At 35.6% G+C, this 23,209-nt stretch overlaps 1 protein-coding gene across 1 annotated transcript in view; it reads left to right on the top strand.

The window, feature by feature from the left end:
- TOPAZ1 (testis and ovary specific TOPAZ 1) overlaps window positions 1–22,078 on the top strand; it is a 36,106-nt gene extending 14,028 nt beyond the window's left edge. The window contains exons 6-21 of the mRNA XM_061365304.1: window positions 663–724; window positions 2,994–3,109; window positions 5,308–5,393; window positions 6,089–6,226; window positions 10,152–10,215; window positions 11,318–11,469; window positions 11,725–11,817; window positions 12,073–12,188; window positions 13,573–13,642; window positions 14,704–14,878; window positions 16,271–16,371; window positions 16,783–16,948; window positions 17,800–17,964; window positions 19,026–19,229; window positions 20,299–20,485; window positions 21,772–22,078. Of these exons, the coding sequence (XP_061221288.1) occupies window positions 663–724; window positions 2,994–3,109; window positions 5,308–5,393; window positions 6,089–6,226; window positions 10,152–10,215; window positions 11,318–11,469; window positions 11,725–11,817; window positions 12,073–12,188; window positions 13,573–13,642; window positions 14,704–14,878; window positions 16,271–16,371; window positions 16,783–16,948; window positions 17,800–17,964; window positions 19,026–19,229; window positions 20,299–20,485; window positions 21,772–21,985 (2,109 nt within the window). The 3' untranslated portion in view covers window positions 21,986–22,078. The remainder of the gene's footprint in view (window positions 1–662; window positions 725–2,993; window positions 3,110–5,307; window positions 5,394–6,088; window positions 6,227–10,151; window positions 10,216–11,317; window positions 11,470–11,724; window positions 11,818–12,072; window positions 12,189–13,572; window positions 13,643–14,703; window positions 14,879–16,270; window positions 16,372–16,782; window positions 16,949–17,799; window positions 17,965–19,025; window positions 19,230–20,298; window positions 20,486–21,771) is intronic.
- Window positions 22,079–23,209: the final 1,131 nt, after the last annotated feature.

Below are 23,209 nucleotides of genomic sequence, written 5' to 3'. Positions count from 1 at the left end.
GAAAACCCTAAAAATATGAGGGAACTGGTAAACTGAATTTCGGAAATCCGTTGAGAGCATGTCCATCTGTAATTACTTGGTTATCATAAATTTTGTGAAGTTCAAGTTACTTCATCAATAACAAAAAACAAAGCCAGGGTTCCATGACTTTGTTCTGTATCAGTCCTTTCAGATTCTCACACCCAAATGTGTTAGGTTCTGTCTTTTTTCTCCACACACTTGAGGTTTTTTTCTTATATGCTATGGTACACAGCTGAGAAAAAGCCTTAGATTTGTCCTCAATACAGCTTTACGTTTTCACTAAACTTGATGGAATGTCTTTTGTGAGTTTCTACACATCTGTCAGGTGCAGTTAAAATTGGGCAGTGGCCCTAAAATTGCTGTGACTACTGGTGGGAACAAAGAGAAGACAATCATATCACCTTTTTTCCAATTAAAAATCACTGTTTTAAAGATTACAAGGTATAAGGGCAGTTTTAAACTGCCACTCTTTTTAAACACACCGTTTAAAAAGATGGTGTAAGAGTAAGTGCCATCCTTACAGTCAAGATTCTTATTATACTTTCCAATGATCACTAACATTTTGAAATCTGTAGTGTAAAGTATAAGAGGCTTCATAATGCTTTGCTGTATCTGAAAGTACATTTTAAATATCTTCATAGTTCAGGTTTGCAGATGGAGTGCCTGATGTTAAAGAAGAAAAAAAGGGTGAAGCTGAAAAAAGGTATATATACTGTGTTCTTCATGTAACCTGTGATACTCCCTAGTTATTGTACAAATGAAAAGTGATGTTTTTCCTGAAACACCATCAGCATTTTAATTCAGGTTTTCTGTATTATTGTGACTGTGTGATGAAGAAAATACGTATGTGAAACAATACAGTTTCACTGTGCAAAGTACAAGACAAGTATAGCTGTAGCCTGACAGGACAATAGAGGTTATTTTGTCCTCTGGCTAGTGATGAAATACATCCACTGTATGCCAGTGTCTCGCTTTGATATCTCAATGTGAGTGTAGATGCATCTCCAGCCACAGTAGCACTTATCAGAACTTAAAAAAAAAAAAAAAAAAAAAATCAGTTGAAGCATTCAGCTTTTTTTCTGCCCCTTGGGACTCTCCCTAAACTGGTGAAAGAATTGAAAGATCTCATTCAAATTCAGGCTGACAGATATTTGAACAGCAGTAGAAAAAGGCACTTAAAAACATGGCATGTGGAGTCAAGCATGTGCTCTGCTGTTCTGCTAGCTTCAAACTGTGCTTACAGTGTTGTACATACAACTTGAAGTGTCATGCTAAGAAACTTCATTCAACATCAGCCTAAAAATAAAGCAGAATAAGACTTTGTAGAAAAAGTATACTTAAGTGATGTAATTCTTAAGTAATGAGAAGAGAAATAACAGGTATGTCAGTCATTTTCACAATAATCGAGAAACCTGAGCTAGCGTAGAAGAGGGTATTGTTTTTTTCCAGCACCAGTTACATTTCAGTGACAGACTTGAAGCGTACCAGAATTTGGTTAAATACAGAATATTACATCTTTTCATTAATCCACTAGAGAGCTCCAGGCTCCTCCTTCTGGTAAAATACCCATTTAAATTTACCATAGCAGCATAAATAGTTCTTTATACTGTAGGAAAGTAGACTGTGCTGGGTAAAATATGTGCAAGTGATACTGCATTACTTCCTTAGTTGAAATGTGTGCAGCTAGAGAAGAGGCATTTATTTATTCTTTCATTTGGAGTCAAACTGTTATCTCTAGTTTGATTCAAAAAATGTTACCATTGCAAAGTTTCATCTAGAAGAAATATAGTTACTGTTCTTATTTAGCAAACTCCACTTCTAATGACCCTGTTACTTAAAAAAGGGAAGTTGATTGTAAAGCTGTATAGTTTACAGTTCCTCACAAAATTGTGTGTAGTTTCTTGTCTAGATTAAAAACAGAGCTGAGATTGTTGTCCTGAAGGTAAGCTGCTATGAAAATCCTGTTTTGTCAGATCTCAGGCTGGCATCACAAGAAAGCAGAAAAAAATGTCATGGTGACTTGAAAATTCTGATTAACTAGATCTGCGGATCTGGTTTTCTGTTTTTCTTCCTCTGGAGACTACTACTATAACTGAACTAAAAATAAAGAATTTTGGTTTATTAGGTAGAATTTATTCTTCTCTGCTGTAGCATGTGTATTTGAAACTATTAAAACCAGTGTGCAATTTAGGAAAGATTTTGCTTATCTTGGCCTAATGGGGCTGTTTCTGTCTCCAAACAGTAAGCAGGCTGAAATGTCCTTTGTACTGAACCTAGATTCTTAATTAAAGGAGAAAGTGGAGGAGGATCTCATGAAACGGGGTTATTTTTTTTCTGTAGCTTTATTTACAAATAAGAAAGAGATCACTAAGCATTTAGCTAACAGTATTTTCAGCTTGTTTCAGGAAACATCACATTTTAGTTGTTTAATTATCTGAAGTGTACATATGTGGGAATAGTTGACAACAGAACAGAGTTGCCTTTGAAATCACCTAAGTATTCTGCCAAGTAGAGCCAGTTATTAGGAAAGAAAACAGTTGGTTCTTCAAATGTAATTTCAAAAGCTTTGTGGATTACTTTGACAGGTATTACATAACAGGCCGCAGAAAAGTAGATGCTTCTTGAGAGGTGACAGAAATCATCTTAGTCTTGCTGTCAGCAGAGTGAAAAAAAATTAGAAGTTGTTCATGGGTATCTTTTCTCCTTATTATGTATTGAATTTCATATAGATCCACTTAAAAGACATAATAATCTCAGGCAAGATCATAATCGAATTGGACCAGGCAATGAGAGTAATAAAAGTTGTTGGTACTGCTACTGTTTAAATTTACATCAAGTTTTGAAGTGTTGTGTCAATTGTTGAAGCAATTCTCAATTTTTATGTGCTTATTCCTCCTTTTTTTAGTTTTTTAGTATATGGGAGAAGCACTTGTTTAATTTGGCTAAACAGATTTTTGTTTTTCAATACTCAGCAGTGACTGTAAATACAAAGACCTTGTGAACTGTGGATTGCTATCAGGATTGCCACTGCCTGCCCCAAAAATAAATGTCCTCGGTGAAACTACAGAGATGGAAGCCAAGACAAATGGTATCATATGCTGCTTTGGTGAACCTTCCAGAATTTATGTGTGTTCTATTTACCTATAAAATCTTAAGGAACTTCTTCAATTCCTGAAGGCACTGGCTGGAGTTTATTTTAGTTTCCATACATAGAAGCAGAAATGCAAGCTCTCAGATGAGAGGTTAATCAGGTTTTTTGGGTTGGATTGGGATTTTTTGCAGGATCCTATTTGGTAGGGTCAAATAGCAGCCATTCTCTGTTGGTGTTCATGGTTCTCTGATACTTGAATGGTACAGGGAACGTGCCTGCAGATTTTCTTGATTGGTTGTTATCTGTAGGCAAAACTTGGTTAAGGGATTTTCCCAGCTTGCCAAAGGTCAGAACTTTGCTGCTTATGCCAGTTCAAATGTTTGCAAGATATTCACGAGTCTGGATCAAGGAAATGATCCTAGATTTAATAAGCAGTACTTAATTTTGACCTGGAATATTTCACACCTGGGACAGATACTTCTTAAAAGTGTGCCTGCCACCAGAGAAATAATAATTTAATGGAACTGTAGTCAAAGTTTCCTTCTCTTTTTCTCTGCACAGAATAACTCTTAACATTAAGCCTTACATAAAAGCATAGTTTTATCTGGTGTACAAGATAAACAGGAATTGATTGCTTATGGATATATACTATATTCTGTTTCTTTGCAACAGCTGTTTTGGGAATTAATGTTTTTAGAGTTACTGGTTAACATGAATGTTTGTAAACATGGATTTCCAGAATTTAGCTCACTGGCAGAGGCTCTTGCTTAGTTTCAAATTATACTGCCAGTCTGAGCTTGTAGAACGACTTCATCACTATTTCTAACTATATTGTCAGGAAGTGCAAGAAACACAGATGCGATAAAAAGCAACTGTGAAATATGTCTCTAGACTGTAGGAGTTTGAAGTTGCTCATGTCTTTGGCCTCGAAAGTGTATACACCTTATGAAGAGTTCTTCTAAATATTCCTTCTTAAAATCATTTTAAACTGTTGCCAAAGCAAGAGTTTCTGTGCTAGGAGAGGGTAAAACAACCTTTTTCCCCTTAGAACTATGCAGGCAGGACTGACCTAGTTCTCTTCAGTGCCTGCTTCCCTACAAATCTGACATACAGTTGGCAAGGAGAGTACAAACTTGCAAAGACCTGGTCATAAACTCTGTGCCATGGAGATGGCAAGAATCTGAAGGAAAGACCTCTAAGATCAATTTCCCAGTGGCTTTGTTCTGCAGCTAGTGACTGACTCTGTCCTGGGTCTTTTGCCTGTCACTAAAGTCATCCAATCCTGAATTTACCAAGTTGCCCACCATCACTGCACAAAGTTACACAGCTGTGACAGTACATGACATTCAGGTATTTAATTGTTTTACATTATATTTCTCCTTCCTATACTGTGATAGCCTCCCTCTTTAGAAAGACATGCAGATTAAGAACCATGTACCTAGTGCAAGTCTGTAGTACAGCATGCACCATCATTGGATGGTCTTTAGAAACTATAGTTTGTAAGAAAGGGCTAAGCACACTCTGCCTTTTGAATAGCCTCTTCTTTGAAGGGACCAGATGGAAACCCTAGAAAACAAGGCATTCAGAAGCTCTTGTTTCTCTTTAGATGTGGAGTCGAAAATATGAACTTTTATCTTCCATTAACACTATTTATTTTTCAGAGAAAGAGATCTTTTATCAATAATAGTTCTAAAAACAAGTTTTACAGTTAAGAAACCAGTAACTTACATTGGTCTTAAGCTTGATACTGTGCTGCTTAAAACATAGAGTATGAAAGATTTTGTTTCAGTTTTGGAAAAGTAGTTTAACTTTAGGGTTATTGATGTGGGAATGCAAAGATGACTGATAAAGTGGGTTTAGTTGTGTTTTTATCTCCTTTTCAAATTAAAACTTCTGGATATTTCAATTTGGTTTATTTCCTTCTCTCTGTAAATTAGATTAAAACCCTGAATAAAGATGCAGAGTTTTTATTTAAATGTGTTTACTCTTAAAGTTTGTGTTAAGTCTCGATTTTAGGATAATTAAGAAAACTGTAACAAATGACTGGCCTTAGATTGTATTAATCAAATTTTCTTTAATCATTGCTGTGATTTGAACGAACTATAAATGTAAGGGAAATAAAGATAAATGAGAGTGGTTTCAGTATGATATATTTTATTACATGATCCATTTATTGCCCTCATCATAATTTTTAGATTACAGATTTTCAGGAAAAAGTATTTTACTGCCATCGCAAAATTCTGGAGATTTTGAGACATGGAAAGTGGAAAAAAGTGCAGTTGTGAGTTGTTAAATCCTTAATGATCTCTGATCCTCTGGCACTAATTTTGTTACGGATATTCAGACAACTCTCCATGTGTCTAGTAAGAAATTACGAATCTATGTAAGTTTATGTTTCTACTCCTCTAAAGACATTAACACTGAGTAAGTACAATTTCTGAGAACAAAATCAGTGATGAGGGGACAGCTATTTACAATTGAGCTTTGTAGATTTATACTTCCAGCTTAAGCAAAATCAGATAATGCTTTTTTGGCTTGTTTTTGTCGAACTGGAAAGCAGACAAGGTATATCATGTTTCAGACAGACTGCATTATCCATTATGCTGGGCACTGAAAAATGGTGAAGGAAGTTCATGCCCCAGAATCCTCAGACTCTTATGCAGAGCCATGCAGGAGTTTGTCATGTTTCTTCATCCTCTTTACTCTGTCTCGTTTGGCAGTTCTTGCATTCTCTCTGTCTGTGGTCTTCAAGACATATTTTTGGTGTATTAGACACTAACATGTGACAAAGGACTGATCTTGGTCTGCTTTGAAATGCTGCAAGTACAGTATAGAGATGAGGGTGTTTCAAAGGTTTAGTTGTAGATCACACATTTTTTGCTTTTGTTTGTAATTTTGAAATTCTCAAGAAAATCTGTGTGTTTGATTTAAAAAAAAATATTGTTTGTGGCTTTTATTCTGCTTGTTTTATTTTAGGCTTCTCATTCAGTCCAGCAGATTCTCAAGATGATTGAATTGCCCCGTAAATATTGCAGATTTTATTTCATGACTTTGCGGGGCTGTGAAAGAGCAAAATGTTGGTTTTGGCATGTTCCTGAACAAGGAGATGAAAAGGTAAAGAGCTTCATAGAAAAAAGACAGATTGTAAGCATGGACACTTTTTAAATGCAAAACAACATCTCTTTTGTTCATTTATATGCAGAAAGGGAACAAATTTCAGAGCCTGATGTATCAAAAATTCAGAAATTCTTCCTCTCAAGTCTTGTGAAGTTTTGGTTTTTGGTCTTGTGGGGTTTTTGTTTGGTTGTTTTTTTTTTGGGGGGGGGGGGGGTTGGGTTTGTTTTTTTAAGGTAGAATTTTGAACTTTTAGTCTTTTTAAGAAAATGGTGAAAGAGTAAGTATTAGGCTGTACACATACAGAATAGTAGAATGGGGAGATTCTGAGACATTTCTGCATTTCTGTCCCAAGCACTGGACACCTGTAAGCAAACCCAGACTTTGTATGTATTCTTAAAATCAAAAACCATCTATGGTATGTTACATTTTGCAAGTAAATAAACAGCAGCATGTTTGTTCAAAGATTCTGTAATCTCCTTAAATGTAGCAATAATTCTCATTATATTTACAAGCAAAATATTTTTCCAGAGGTGGTCAAAGTAGGCGTGTTTTCAAACCATCTAACAAAGAAATTATGACTCTCTAATACTTAGAAACTGTGTAAGACAAGCTAATTGTACTGTCATGTAAGATTTTGGCTGTATTAAGCCAAGACTTAGGTGGTTCTGTAAATCACTCAGGAGTAATAAAACAACTAACCAAAACCAAATGCCTAAACTTGTCATGATCAGGTCTTTCAAGATTTATTTCTCATCTGCCATCTTACTGATACAAGTACAGTTTTATCATTGGTGTCAGTAAGTAAAAATGACACAATCAAAACGTAAAAAAAATAAGTTGTCATGAACCTGTTAGACATAAATACTTTTAAAAAGGAGCTTACCCATATCCTTGATAAATATACTGTGTCAAATTTTAAAATACATCATTGTAATTTGGTTTTATTTTTCTGAGTGTTTTCTTTTTTCCTTCTTAAATCTCAAAAAGATATTTTTCTAGTGCTTTGTAACCTCTTTGGAAATTTGTATGACGTGTTAAAAATACTGAGCTCATTTAACAGTAATTCTGTATGGGACATTTTCCCTTTTACTCAGCTGTGAAGGCTATAGAGAATATAATTAATTTTCAGCTAGTTTGTATGAATTATGATGATTCATTATATATGGGCACATTAAGTAATTATATGCCTAAAACTATTAAAAATCTCTTTCATTTTATTTTACCTGTGGTGCAGCACTCCAGCACACTTACTTTTCTGCCCACCAAACTCAGCCTGACTTTCCTGGTTGTCTCGAAGTCTACTTCAGGGTGGGTTTGTTTGTTTTTAGAATTGTCCGTTTAAAAACTATAGTAGGCCAAGCACCTCATGGTGGCACCAAAGTACATAAATGGAAGACAGGTAAAGCAGCAACATCACCAACTGCATGGGAAATAAATCTCTTTAGGAGCTGTTATGAAAACCACTTCCTTAGTACAGCGTTTTCAGTGATGATTGTTACAGGAATTTTCAGAGAGAAGTACCTTTCCCCATAATGGATACTCCTTCCTTTTCATTAATCAACTGTTCGATGTTTTAAGGCATAACTTACTAGAATTTCACTGATCACACAACACAGCAGTGATTTCATTCATAAAAACATACGTTTTGAAAGTCATCACACTCTTGAGCTCAGCAAGTTCTACAGGTTACCAGGTTTTGGTTTTTTTTTTTTAACATGTCTTTAGTTTCAAACAGTGAAATCTCTTTTGCATTAGGCAAAGTAAACCAAACTAGTAAGACTGTGTTTTAAGTACTCTCCACAAATTATTTAAAGGGGAGGATCTTAACAATGTGTATCAGTATCAGATAGGGGCAAGGGAGGTAAATAAGATGGAACCAGACTCTTGTCAGTGAGGCCCAGTCAAAGCATAAGAGGCAGTGGGCATAAACTGGAAAGATAGGAAATGCAATTTGGCTTGAATGACACTTCAGACTGTAGCATAGATAATTGTGCAGTTGCATAAGCAGTTTGAAAACACATCTTCACGCAAACTGTATTTCTTGGATTTTATTTTAGCTTTGTGTACCTTGCTCATTAACCTTTTTGGACTCATAGCCACAAAAGAAATGTTTACTTTTTGTGATTTCTTGAACTTCTAACTGGAAACAGGATATAAAATAAGAAGATTTATGTCTTCATTAATGTTATCTTGCAACTTCAGGGCCTTGGGTGTATGCTCCTATTGTGGTTTGGGGTTTTCTTTGGGTTTTGGGTCTTGTGGGAGGCTTTGCTTTGGGGGATTTTTTTGTGTGTGTGATTTGGTTTTGTTTTGATTTTTTAATCTGGCTTCCTAAAGAAATGAGACCTAAAAGTTGCACTATCCTGTTACTACTGTCTCTAACCACCTTTAAATAGTTTTTTAACCTGTTGGTTAGTTTCAGCCACATTTAACATGGAGTGTATGTCTCAAAGATGCCACAGGGTTCTTAAACAGAATCTCTTGTACAAAGGATCCTGGTTTTGATCTCAGTAAGCAAAAGGCTGCAGCATGGGGTTTTTACCCCATATTAAACATTAAGAGTACAAACTGGGGGATGCTGAAGGACTTCATAAATTCTGGTGCTTGTTTTTTCTGATTTAAGCACCTTTGTGTTACTTCAGTAGAACTGTGTTTTACTGCATAGTCAGCTGCTTGTAAAAGATAAACAGGCCTTTATTATGCTTTTTATTGTCATGTAAATGAGTTGTGGAATCAACTGATAGGTGGCAGAATAGTGTCATCTATACCACCTTTTGAAAATAGGAATTGTCTTTTATGTACTTTAATTTGAAATCTATTAGAGATTCTCACATTTTTACATGATCTGTAGGTTCGTTACATCTTTTAAAATTGAAACAACTAAATCAGCCGAAGTCTTCTAGAGAAGCTGTAAATGAATAACACATTTACTTTCTTTTATAAATGTAATTTAACATGTCCCATGATTAAATATTACTACAACTGGATTTTCCAAGCAATTTCACTAATACTTGGAACAGTCAGAGCTCCAGATGCAATCTTAGCTTTCTTGGGGAGTCAATCCAAAGAAGGAGGAAAACACATTGCAAAAGAAAGCAAACTAATTTACATACTGTAAGCATGTGCTAAAGCTTATTTTGGAAATGCCCTCAGCCACCTGGGATTGTAGGTTTGGATTAAATGAGTTAACTCACTGCCAAGTGACACTTCATATATATTAACGATGATTTTCTGAAAGGTATATCTTGGATGATAGTTCAACATGATGTTTCAAAATGAAAACAGTAAGCTTTATTTGTGTTTAACATACTTACGTATACGGTCTTTGTGTTCTTTGTCTTGAAGATCTGAATAGGTTAATGATTTTTCAAAAGGAAAGATGTCTTGGCCACAAGCCAGTATCTTCTGCTTTGATGATAATTCATTTGCTATGTAAGAAACATAGTTCCGAGTTTTTTCTTTTATGTCCTTATGAGTAATTCTTTGTGACTACCAGTGTTACCAGCTTCACTTCTAGGTGATTCTTTGACTTCTCAGTTGGTACATTAATGTAATTTTTGTTTATCCCATTTTCACCTTTGTTTCCCTTTCTCTCACTGTTTACAGTATGCCACATCTATGCTAATTCCAAAGTAACTATTTTCTAATTCATTTTTTGTTTGCTGTGAGTATATACAAACACACACGCATGTGCATTTGTCTCAGCAGCTCCTTTTTCAAACATTTCGTCTACCTTATGTCCTTTAAACAGTGCCTTTGCCTACAGACTCAAATACTTTCTTACACTGTTTGTCAGCATGTGTGGGTTAAACAGAAGCAATGTAAAGTTTGTTTCCTTATAGAGCTCATGATTGTGAGTAGTTCCTTGTTTGGCATAAACTGAAGTAACATTTTACTATGGGTTTTTTCCCCCTTTTTCTAGGTTTGCATGACAATACTTAGAGCATACATTACTATCAAAGAATCAGGCCTTCTAAGACGTGCAGGTATGATGTAGTAGCTTTTGATGTATCTTTAATACTTAGCTTATTTAAGGCAAATTAAATAGGCTCTCAACAGAGAGTAAGAAATGCTGATTTTGAAGGAATATATGCAATCCACATGTTCTCTTGTTCCAGTTGCTCATTGAAGCTAGGTATTTAGATACACAGTTATCTTGTCAGGTCATTGTGAATCTTACATCCACAGAAAATTAATTTAGCCTGAATGGAACTAGACTTGAGAGCAGAAATGAGCAACTGCAGAAGGGAGGAGGTTTAACAGAACAAAGTTTTGTTAAGATGCCTTTGAACACCCTGGCAAAATATTACAAATCCAGAAACTTTGGAATTAAGCTCTTGAAATGAAGCGCACCCAAACAGCTTTAGTTTTGTCCTTTCACATTACTTTACATGCAAACAACTATGGTTAACACATTCTAGAGACTGTAGTTGATCCAGATCCATCTGAGCTTTTGAGATGAGTCACAAAGGACTGAATTTCAGTCTGGTCTGTCATTTGTTTTGTACCTGTCCTAAGCAGTCTTAAGTTTATGAAAGCTTATTAGAGCATAGCACAATGTGAACATGGGATCCAGTTGCACCCTGTGTAGTATGTTCCCATGCTGAAATACAGAACATTGTAAATGCAAATAACATTGGGTATCAGCAGGCTACACAGTACGTCTCTACCAAGGCTAGGACTGGAACAGATTCTAAGACCATCCAATGTGATAACACTGCACTTCACTTTCTAAAACTTCATGTCTAGAAAGGGCTTACTACCTTAATGCACTTACTAAATCTAACCTGGTCTTGTGCATTTTTCTGGTGCTGCACCAAATTAGCTGAGCTTTCTTGAAAGTTAAAGGGCTTGTGGTGTTGTTCAACTCAGTGACATGAGATGTTTCAGAATAGTCAGTCTGGGTCTAACAAGGCTAACACTGTATTCAAACTGGATTCTTTCATCCATTTTTCTCCCTATCCCTGTCCCATAATATCCTGTATAATAAAGGGTTGTTACACTGAATTTAAAATCTAAGGAAATAACTTGTTTGAATAGTTACCATCAGTTTACCCCAAAATGAAATTAATTTAATTGCTTTTTCAGTCCAAATATTTGTGAAATATTACAGAGAAGTTACTCCTGGTGTGTATTTTGCTTCTGAAGTGCTGAATGATCTTCTGGTTTCTCTACTCAAGAAATGTTTGTTGCATGAAGTATTTCAGATATTGAATGTAACTGTACAAATCAGTACACCGGTAGGTGACCTTACACAAATACGTAAAAATATTTATACTGTGTATATATATGTGTAATATAAAAATTCCATTTTTTTAAACCCCTGATCCATCGTTTCTGAGTTTTTTGAGTACTGTGCCACTTGTAAGTTTGATTTTACTCTGATACTCGAATCTTGGGGAGGGTAAAAAGAGCAATTAAAAATATTATAAAAACCCTAAGCTTTCTAATTGAACAGAGTTGTAAAACTGATTGTGCTCTTCTGTCTAAATTAGCCGGCTGTAGATGTTCTTCTGAAAGTTTTTGAGCATGTGGCTTCTTTGAATATAAGAGACGCTGTGCCTACGTTAATCAGTACCTTTTGTAAGGTATGAGTTTGGAATTTCTGAAATAACTTTACCTGTTTTAAAATTCAACCATATCACTTCAATATTATTTCAGTACTTTTTTTTTTAGTTACATTATGACTAGCTGAATTTGTGGTGCGTGCTCCTATTTCTCCCTTATTTTTTGACTGAGATTCAATCACGTGTTTTTTCCACTGTTATTTGCCACTTGCATCTTAAAATATGTGTCACAGTTCTTTGTATGCCTACTTTTCTTCCCCCTGTTTGCTATTACAGCTCATGGGTGCTGGTATGTTCGTTGAGTCTGCACATTTTGACTGTATTATTAAGTTCCTTCACCAACTGAAAGTTTCCAGTCAGGAACTAAATACTGTTTTGAACATAAAATCCAGGTATGTCTTTAAGGAGCTACTTTATATCTGTTTAGTTCCTTCTTTAGGTTCTATTTTTATAAACTCATGTATACCTTTAAAAGGCAATTAGAAAACGAGTGTTCCGGATGAAAATACTATCATATCATGTGTAATTGTATTTTAAAGTGCTGTCAGTTTTCTGTGCTTCAAAGATCAAGGATTATTAAGTCAAAACTTAGATTCTGACCACACTTATGATTAGTTTTTTCCATACTGATAATTATTGTATAATCTGTTCCCAGCTGTGCTGTAGGTTTATATAACTGCAGTCAAATTAGAGACATCATGGTTTAATATATCATTTAGGCCTACATAAGCAAGCACTACTTCTACAATAAACAACCCTTTTAGGCAATAAGAGGATTAGTTATAACCCGAAGTAGTTTTCTAGTTTCATTTTCTCTGGAATTACATAAACACTTGTGCCAGCATTCCTAAGGAGGAGGGTCATTTTTTAAGTACTGCTGGATGACGCTGGGCAAAATGTGAAATCACAGCCTAGATCTCTTCCAAAACTGTTTATGTTGATGTCTCCCCATCACCTGCACAAGATTTGTCTTTCTCATTATCTGCATCTTACATTCACACACAAGCTGAGAAACTAAATTGAGATTCATAAAGCAACCTCTGATTCTTAGAGAAAACCAAATATGCAGCATCTACTGTGTGAAAACAAGCCATCACTTTTTCATTTGAAAGCATTGTAGAAATTATTCGGTGCTTTTCATACTTTTGCCATAGTTTCAGACACAGGTCTCACCATCCAACTTACCACACACATTGGAGGTAATTTTTATCACTTTTTGGATCAAGAATCTCATTCACAGAGGAATGACCCCCTTCCAGATTGCCTCAGTATGTGCATGTTTTCAGCACAAACTGAGAAACAGTCTGTATCTATGAAGACTGAGCAGCTGTGCTGCTTCAGCTACATGTGTTAACTCATTCATATGTAGGTTACGTATCTCTACATGATAGCGTTGCATGAGGTAGATGTATTCATTCAGTGGTGACAGCAGAAATATCATGCTCCCAGGTATTTGAAGATGAGTAGCATTTTCTTTCATGTAATTAATTTTTTTTACCTGTATGTCAGAAATATGCACAATCCAGTTCTGCATTTACTTAGCGGAGTGAAAGTATTATTCATACCTTCTCAGTTAACCTTTCTACTGAGACTGGCTTCCTTTGCATGATTGCAGATGTCTGTTTTCAGTATCCAGTTTGCATAGTGTGTGGTAAATAGGATCAAAATTCACATCAGTTTTTAGTTCATATATGATAATTTGCTGATAGCCTCCTGCTAGTGCATTTTGTTCAATAGGATGTGTTAAAATTAAGTATTAATATTTTTTTCTTACAGAAGATTTCAGGAAAGACATTTTGAAAAGAACTGGATTTTTGACTTCAACTTGGCAGTGGCTGAAATTCAGGTACAGTGCATGCATTCTTCAAGCTTGTTGGAATGCTTAAACCATGTCTTCTTTAAAATCTACAAAAATAGCAATTTCTACGTAATTTTAAATGAGTAGGCTTTATTATTAAGTATCTTGAGATTTGAATAAAATATTTTTATGCAAAGCCATGTTTGGGAAAGATTAACATGCAGGGGAAAAACTGTGGCTTTTTTGTGATGCTGGTATTCTAGTTTACATACTTGCAGTTTTTATCTTGGTTTTATATCTAATTCAAAGATTTTGTAACTTTAAACAATTGTTTCCTATGTCTTAATAATTGTTTCCTATGTCTTAACATTTGTTGTGTTTGTAATTGGAAGTAGTACATCATTCCTCACCAAACAAATACTGAATATATTATTTACTAGACAGAATTCATACGTAGTTTTAAAAGGCACAATTGTAAAAGGCTGTAATTGGAAATACTAAGGAGGTATTTTAGAGAATAAGACAGTGTCATTAAAAATTCTTGGAGGCTTACATCTTTCATTTTCAAGAGCAGATGACTTATACTGCACAATTATAATATTTTGCATATTACAAGTTTACACATTACCACACTTACTACACAGATCCTGAGATGAAAATTTAAGAAGGAAAAAACAAGGACTGATTTATTTTTTTTACTCCTTTAACACCACAGTCATGACGTGATCCGACAAGCAAAAGACTAATTCATACAGAAAATAACCGTCAACTTGGCATGCATTGTGGAAAAAAAACAAAACCTAGTAAAATACTGGATAAATGACAGTTTGTAAATGGATGAATAAGTTACGAGCTTCCCCAGTTGGCGTTGTGACATAAATGGAAAAAATTAGAATTTTTGGAGGGACATACATGATTAGCAGTCCATGCTAGATAGGAAACATGTAACTGTGCCATATTGAACATGGACGTTCTTGGCAGTAGCATTTCATCAGCATCTTTTCTCTGCTTTAAGTCCATCCCAGGTGCATCTCTCATATTTCAGTACGGTCTCTGTTCAGTGTTCTGGAAGCAGGTTGACTTATATTTACCCGTTGCCACCTTTGCAGCATTGCAAGGAAAAGAAAGATTGGGTCAAGCTGGGAGCTTTGTTTGTTAATGCAAGAACTGGCTGTGAACATTCTGATGATCTTCAGAAATTGTCTTTATGTATTGCTGAAATACTAACCAAAGACTCTGAGACAGACCGACTAGAAGTTCCTTTTTGTGACTTTGCTGATGCAGGTAAAATTAAAATGCAAGAAATGCGTTTTGTTCATCCCTATACTTTGTAGAGTTTTTAAAGTGATAAAGAACCAAATTCATAAACTGTTTTCTGATTATTAGTTAATTTTATATGTTACAATATTAAGAATTTCTTGAGGAGCAAATACAACCAGCCAGAATGCTCAATAGAAGCCATTTTCTAGTAGAAGTAAAATCCACAGTGCTTACACTTAAAGGAAGTTCTGAATGAAGAGCATTTGAGCTTTGTGAAATCAAGAAGAGAAACCAGTATTAGTGGTCTTTTAATAGGAGCAAAATTGGTGGTCTTTCAATCATGTCATTTTCTGAGGGCAAAGGCAAATGTATTTAAGTATTGTCATGTGAAGTGTCAAACTCTTAATAGCATAAATAAACTTTACAGCTGTAAATAAGGCTGTATTAGTGTATTTTAAAACACACTGAACAGGGTTACATCAGGTATATTATTTGTACTTTTTTCTTTTTTAATTTTTTTCTAATATGGATTTTCAGAATTACTTCATTCTCTAAAGAACCAAGCATTTATGTGAGGGCTGGGAACACACCACCTTCTAGTTTCCTTAAGAGTTCTTGCAGGTTTTCTCACCCCTTTCCACCCTATGCCCCTTCATTTACATAACTGTATCCTTCTTCCTAAGGAGTTTCCAGAAAACTGAGGCTCAGCAAAGTGTCATTGGGATATTAAAGCATTTTATAATTAATGTCTCAGATATTTCTAAATCTGTATTAACTACTAAAACAAGATGAATATTTATTCCAGATATGTAACATGACCTTTCCAACCACAGACTTCGATATTATAGAATGGCTATCAGAGCTTTCAGTTGTGACACAGTGTATTAAATACATTATAAAATATACACAAAAATAGAAATTAAAAATAAGAGATAATATGAAATAAGCAGTACTTTTAAAAATATTTTTGTTTTTTAATGGTACAAAAATATATCTTCTTCTCATACCCAGATGGATTGTTGTGCTCATGCCCTACTTTGGAGACCACTGCTCTAGAATGCCAACAGTGCTTCCAAAGTGGTTGTGTAATATGGTTGGAAAAATTTGTAATTAGTCAGTTCTGTAATTGCCAGCATTTCTTCATGGTCCCAGAAAACGCAAAGCTTACTGTACAAATAATGATGTTACTAAATTATGCCATTACATGTCCAAGCATCTCATGGATGAATTACTGTGAAAGTGTCTGAATAAACTGTAATTATTTATCCGACTTTCCGTGTTGAGACTTAGGAAGTTACTACTTTTAATGGCAAATATGTTTAATATTTTCACAATTACAGTGTTTCTCAAGTGTGGAATCTCTTTAAAATTGCATTTGCATGTACCATTTTTTTAATGTGTTGTTTTTCTTTTTAGTAGCAAAAAGTTCACAACATAATGAAGCAGACAGAATTTGCACTGGAAGGATTGGGATAAGTGTAATGTATTCTTATCACAAAGTACTCCAGTGGATAAAGGTATACTGGACTATAGGAACCTGACTGGAAGAAAGAGTCATTTCTAGATTTTCATCTAGATAGTCATGAGTCTTTCTATATGTTAAACTGTATTTCTTTAGTTGAATGGTTGGATGTGTTACCTGCCTCCCCACCATCTTAATACTTCTTAATTATCCAGCTGGCCCAAAGCATTTCATTGTGTCTTTCTGAGCATTAACCTTCTATGGAGCCCATCAGAACTTTGTCTTGCAACCTAGAAGCTTGATTGCTTGGGTTCAGGTTTTGACTTCCGTTTGGATAACTAAACTGATGCCTGTAAATCTGTATCACCAAATTAAATCTGCTATATTTCATGTAAATATACTCTGCATCCACTGATATCATTGCTTCCTCTGACCTTCCCCCTTTCCCTTCTCCCTCTCATGCTAGGGAAGGAAGGTTTTGGATAAGTTGCATGAGCTACAGATACATTTTACAGTCTTGAAAGGACTCATAGGTGCAGAGAAGTTAGCATCAAGATGCCAAATTGTTAATAAAGCTGCAGAAATTTATCTTAAAACAGGAAGTTTGGATGGAGCAACATGGGTATTGAGAGGTAAGTTTGTCTTAAACTGAATTTTGACTTAAATTTGAACACTCTCCTAGAACAGATTACAGATGAAAATTATAAGATGCTCTGTGGGTTTTTTTTTAAATAAAGTTAATAATACTGGGACAACAAAAATAAAATGTGATCCATCTTAACTGCTCAGTTTTCTTAATATGTATAAAAAATATTATAACTAACACTAAATCTTTTTCAGAGAAGTTGTCACAGTAGTCTGCCATCAACACCATTCTACTCAAAAGCCTACTGTAGTAAGGGAGGGCTGCAGCTTGGAAAGTGACCCTGCCCCAAGTAGATTGCCTTTGAGCCAGGTGACATGCAGTGTCAAAAAATGTTTAGGATTGAGTCAGTGCACTGTTCCTTTACACCTGGCAGTATCCCATTTAGTAAAATAGCTTTACAATAGTGCAATATTTCTGCAATTAAATGATGCATAATTACAGGCTTCTTGGAATTCTGATTTGCTGAAAAGGGATGAAACATGAAATATAAACGAGAATAGGAAATACAAACTAGTAAAAGGTGTTCTGTAAAGTAATATTGATGATCTAAATTTGCTGTTTCATACAGATACTTATATACACATATATGCCACTGGCAGTCCATTTTAATTTTGTGATATTTAATAAAAGGGGTTATATATAATGTAAAGGTTCGGAGAATCCATCTGAGAAGTACTACTGATAAGGAACACATTATTCATAACTAGAACTGCATTTTCTGTGAAATTCTGCAACTTGTTTTCTGCTGCAGTTTACAGTATACTCTTAATGGCCAAAAGTCTCACCATCCAACAGTTTCAGTTCATAGAATTAACACTGCACCGTTGTTTGCCACAGAGTCAGAGTGGATCACAAATACACCATTGTGGCCCTGTGATAAAATGGACATCCTCAGTCGACATAATCTGTTATGTACACTAGCGCACAAATACTTGAGGAGGAGTTTATACAGGCAGGCACTGGAAGTTCTGCAGAACTTACCAGGTTTTCAAACTCATTCTGGTAAGTAAAGAAAAAGGTACTGTGTTAATAGCTAAAAATTCAACAGATGATTGATTGATTGATGATGATTGATTTTTCAGGCTAAAATTATTGGAGAAGTAAGACAGTTTTAGATAGTTTTAGATGCAGACCCCCCCCTTTCCCACTCCTCCCAAAGCGTGTAGTGTCAGTTAAAATATGTATAGTATTTTGCACCTCTTTCTGCACATGCACACATGCATGTACATACACACACACAGTTTATACACCTGAACACTCTCCGACTGGCTTAGTTACACAAGGTAAAAGGAAAGACCCACTAAATTTTTAAGGATCATACACAGTCTATACAGTAAGATAAAACAGGGGTATCATCGAGGCGAGGAATGCATTGTTTTTTCTATAACTTAGCTAGCTAGCCTAAGCTAGCCTAAGCTTCTTTTACATACCATGTTAAGGACTGGGTACTATTCTGGGCTCAATTTATCTAACAAGTTTTTGATGTCCACTTCAGGGTGAGATGTGTAGTTAAGGCTCCACTAAGGAAACCTGGGATGATTCCTGTGAGCAGGTCTCAGTGCTATTGCCAGTGTGTGCTCTTAGGTATATTAGGAGAGTTTAGTTGGAAGGCCATCTGCTCAGAGAATCCTAAAAGGATCTAGGTGTTTGAGGCATGAGGTGGATGCAAGGCTCCTCAGTCCTGCCAAGAAGGGGACAGATGAGGGGAAGTGAACAATTCAGAGTAAGAGAAGCAGAACTTGAAGCACCAAAGCTGTTTCTGTTGGTGCAGATTTTAAGTCTGAGAAGATCAGGTGAAGATTGTATTTATAGGCTTGGCAAGTGAATATATCTGATCCTGTTGGTTTTGGCAGCAAATTATTACTTGGACCTTAGCACTTATCTTCCACAATGTAAATGGACTTAATGAAAAGACTTTTGATGAGTAAAGCATTATCATAGGTTACCTAAACCTTGTTCCATTTTACAGATAGAAGCAAGAGTCTTCATGTAGGTACTGATGAGAAATGTTTCTTCAATTAGATTTGCATTTGACATAATTCATAATCTCCATTTCATTTCAGATACTGTAGATGTTTCTCAGTACAGCTGCCTTTTTAACAAGCTTGTAAGTGCCTGTTTTGAGAGCAAGAACCTTGGGGTCTCATCTTCTGCAGTAGACTTCATGCTTTCAAAAAACATAGCTATTGATTTTTTTTTACTTAGACAATTAATTACAGCTTTGGGAAGAAGTTCTTTGTGGTCTAAAGCTAGGACCTATTACAAAAGTAAGTTGCTTCTTAAACAGTATCCTTTGCTCAGTATGTTGGGGGGAAATGGGGAAGAGTATACTTATAAGCAAAAGGTACTTTCTGTGTTACGATCAGGTATTTATTTGTAACTAAAATGCTTATTGGGAAATAACTGTTGAAAATACAAATCAGTGTATACTACCTGGCATGAAATAAATGTAATTCTGATAAAATTAAATTTTTACATTTCATTCCAGAATTTAAAAAAGAAAAAAGTGAACCTTGAAATGGTTAGAAAGTGCATCATCTTCACTTTGTCATCTAGGCAAATCAGATTGCTTTATACTTCTCTTTAGAGCTGTGGTGGTAAAATTATTTATGATCTGAGAGGTCTGGCAAAGAAATTTATCCTAACTAAAAGAAAATCCCTTTCCACTAAAAGTCTGTTTTCAACTCCCCATTTCTGTGCTAAGATTATACTGGGTGTGCCACTCTGATAGGGTCCACTAAGAGCCATCTCTCCGTATTGTCACATTATTTACTGCTTCATTCTGCCTTGGAATTGTGGTGGTTAGCAGGCTGCTCATGGAGTCCAGCCCTCCTGGGATACTTAGCTTTGTTAACATTGAAATTACTGGTTTTCCTTTTCTTTGGGGGTTTGGGGATGGCAGTTGGTTGGGGTTCGGTTTTTTCCTGAAGTGTTATATAGGTTAGGTCTCTGGAGTCACTTGGCAGAAGACGGGAGTAAAGGGGGAGATGCTGTGCAAACGTTTTCTCACTGTGATCATAGTTAATAAAGCTGCTGTCTGACCTGTCCTAAATTGTACTTGTGTTATTAGCACTTGGGAGTCTCCAGATTTCTGGCAGAGGTTTTTAATCATCACTGATAATATTAATTGATAAAAGTAACATTTTCTCACAGTGAATATTACAAGTGAATACTACTTGCTGTCTTCTCAATCAGGCCGTTTCACAGGTGAAACAGTAAAATCCATTACAAGGTTGGGGGTGGGGGCATCCACATTCTTAGCCACATACTGAAGAAAACAGAGCTGTGTTCAGTATTGGTAATCCTAACTCCATGCATTTTTGCATTTACTCTCAGGTGCTTTATCATTGGGTTGCTACCCACCACCACTGCAGGGACATTTGTATCACAAACTTCTGACGGTTCCATCTTACCTATCAGAGGTGGAGATGCTGTTGGCCATTGAAATATTTCTTGTTTCAAATGCCAGTGATATTCAAAGTCCAATGGCTACTAGTCAGACTCTTCAAATAATACTGAAAAGGTTTGTTGTCAGATGTATGTCATTTTGATGGTATTTATTCATATGATCATGTAATTAATGAGAGAGCTTATTTTCCATTGTCTGGCAAAGGCAATGTTCGGGTTTAAACTTGGTTTTAATCCTTGTTTCTAAACTGGTTATAGAACAGTAAAGGGGATGGGGAGGTGTTGTTATTATTGTCATTAGTTTTTACATATGTATAGCAGAAAAGTAATTGTTCCAGAGTGATACTGGCCTGCGTTCCCTGAGTATGTCTGTCCCACTAAGAGTGTACTGTATTTTCAAAACCAGGATAGCTTGATATCTTGGTATATAGAACCCTGTGTTGTGGTTAAGCAGTGCAGCAGAAGGGCACTGTCAAAATATTACTCATTTCAAATAGCTAATCTTGAAATTTCTTGGCTGTTTCTTGGAAAGCAGGTGAAGCCGATTTACTTGATTCTCTTTATAGTGGATATCTTGATTTTTTTTTAGTTTTTCCTATTTCTGTGAGACTTCATACCTTCAGATAAAAATATGTTTTGTTGCTTTTTCCGTTTGTCCATAAACCACCAACCAATGCCACTAAACTATACCCAGACTTTGTTTTTCTCAAGAGCCCTTTTTCTCTGAGATTGACTGGCTCATCATCAAAATGTGATACTGTATAGAAAAGCTATATTTGTTAAGAAATATGAGCAGGGGCATCTCAAACTTGAGAACCCTGTCTTCCTTCCCAGAGAATACATCTCTTTTTATTTTGTTCTTTTGATAAACAATAAATATTTTACCTCAATTTCATGTGTATGCTATTGCACCTCTCCTTATTTGTTTAAAGGGTAAGTTCTGCTTTTGCAAAAATGTAGGCATGTGACTTGGGCACATCCTTATTCCAAACATGATTACACACCAAAAGTAAGTAATCCTTTTGGGTTCAAGTATGTGCATGAATTCTTGCTATATCCAGTTTATAAAATGGTTCACATTCCTTCACTGAATTTTCCAGCCAAGTCAAATATTTCTTCATAAAACGTGCTGACTATTGTAGACCTACTTTGCACTAGCATTCAATCCCATTACTTTTCATTATTGTAGAATATTTTTAAAATACACTTTTCCTAACTTTTTAATTATTTAGAATAATAAGCTAAAGTTTGTCTAGAAATGGACATAGTGTGCTCTAAGTGAAGTGAATCTTAGACATTATTTTAATGTTTTTGTAATCTTGTTGCCAGTATAAAGCATCAGGCAAGTGACACAAGGCCTGTATGGTACCTAACTTTGTGTTTGTGAAAATTCACTTACAGATGCGCACATCAGACAGTTCAGGATAGCAGTGACTACCAGGCAGCAGTGGAGAGACTGATCCAGGCCGCTCGTGTATCTGATCCAAAGCTTTTTCTTAAGCATATGACAATGAATGTTAATATGGAAGAAGTTTACAGCTTGGAGCTAACATCTGCTCTAAAGTGGCTTCAGGAGAATATGAAATGGGCTGGGAAGGTCTGGCTGTTTCAGTAGTTATTAAATAGTCAAGACTTTGGGGGTTTAATGGTTAAATCAATCATTGTTGAAAATAACACAAATTAATAAAGGCAGTTTCCCCTGTGTTCAGACTGTGCCTTACTGATTCACAGCAAGGCTTGAAACCAAGTCATGTTTTTAAATACTTACATTGATGATAATGCAGATAGTAGCACATAAACAGTATTTTTTTTCCCCTGACTATACAGATTGTCACACTGACTTACACAGATGTTTTGTAATGACATCATTAGGTAATGAGGAAACTGCAGCTTCAAAACCTACACTCTATGCTTTTACAGAGAATCCACTTCTCCCATCAGGTGATAGTGTATGTAAGTGCATTGATTGAGTGTATCTACTGTTCTTGATTAAGACGTTTTTCACATTGCTTCATGTTCTGTAAAAGCAGTATGAGTTTCTTTTTTGCCTTCTTCAAAGTATACTGTCCCATCTCTGTGTCCTTTAGAGGTTATTTTCCTTACTCCAAAAACCCAGTAAAAAGCACTTGAGAATGAGGTAACTTCAAAATCACTTGAGACATGCCTGACTTAGTATACTTCCTTCACAGAACTGAGAGTCCACATAAGTTGCTCACACCTGAAGGTTTAGTTGTGTCTTGATAATAACTTGTATATGGCTTCCCACTTGTGTATATGCATTCTTCCACTGAAAAGGAAAACTTGCTTTGTCTTTTGATTGTTCTCTTAGAGGGAAGTGCTTTTACTGTGCTTTTGCCCACTTGTTTAGTTTCTGACGACTGCAGGATGAGATGGAGGCTTTAATCGAGGTTGTTTTTAAGGGATTCTTTTTTCTTTTTTTTTTTCTCCACCTGCAAATCCTGAATGAGATTTGGAGCATTAATTGCTTAAGTCACACTTCAGCTACTGATCTACAGCCTGTGTAAAAAGCAGCAAATGTTTCGTATCAGAAAACTTTCGTGGCAAATCAGTTCATACTTGTCTGAGCTCCCCACTTCTGTAGTGTTAGTTTAGATCTCCTGTACCAACCTTCACAAGCATGCCAATAACACAGCTCTTGATCCTGCTCTCCATCTTTGGAGCTTTTTGTGCTAAAAATTTCTGCTCTCTTGGGTATAGAAGTTCTTGGGGTTTTTACGACTGTTCCATCATAAGAGAGATCAAGATGGTGGCGTAAGCTCACAGTCTGTGAAAAATCTTTTGCTTTTTTGGGGCAGCCTGAGTCTCTTCCCAGTTCCAG

This window comes from Neopsephotus bourkii, unplaced genomic scaffold (genome assembly GCF_033783945.1).
Source record: "Neopsephotus bourkii isolate Nb327-2 ecotype Australia unplaced genomic scaffold, CSIRO-AGI_Nbou_v1 NB_1280, whole genome shotgun sequence".
NCBI lineage: Eukaryota > Metazoa > Chordata > Aves > Psittaciformes > Psittacidae > Neopsephotus > Neopsephotus bourkii.
Note: the sequence above shows the minus strand (reverse complement) of the source record. Positions and strands in the feature narration are given on the sequence as shown.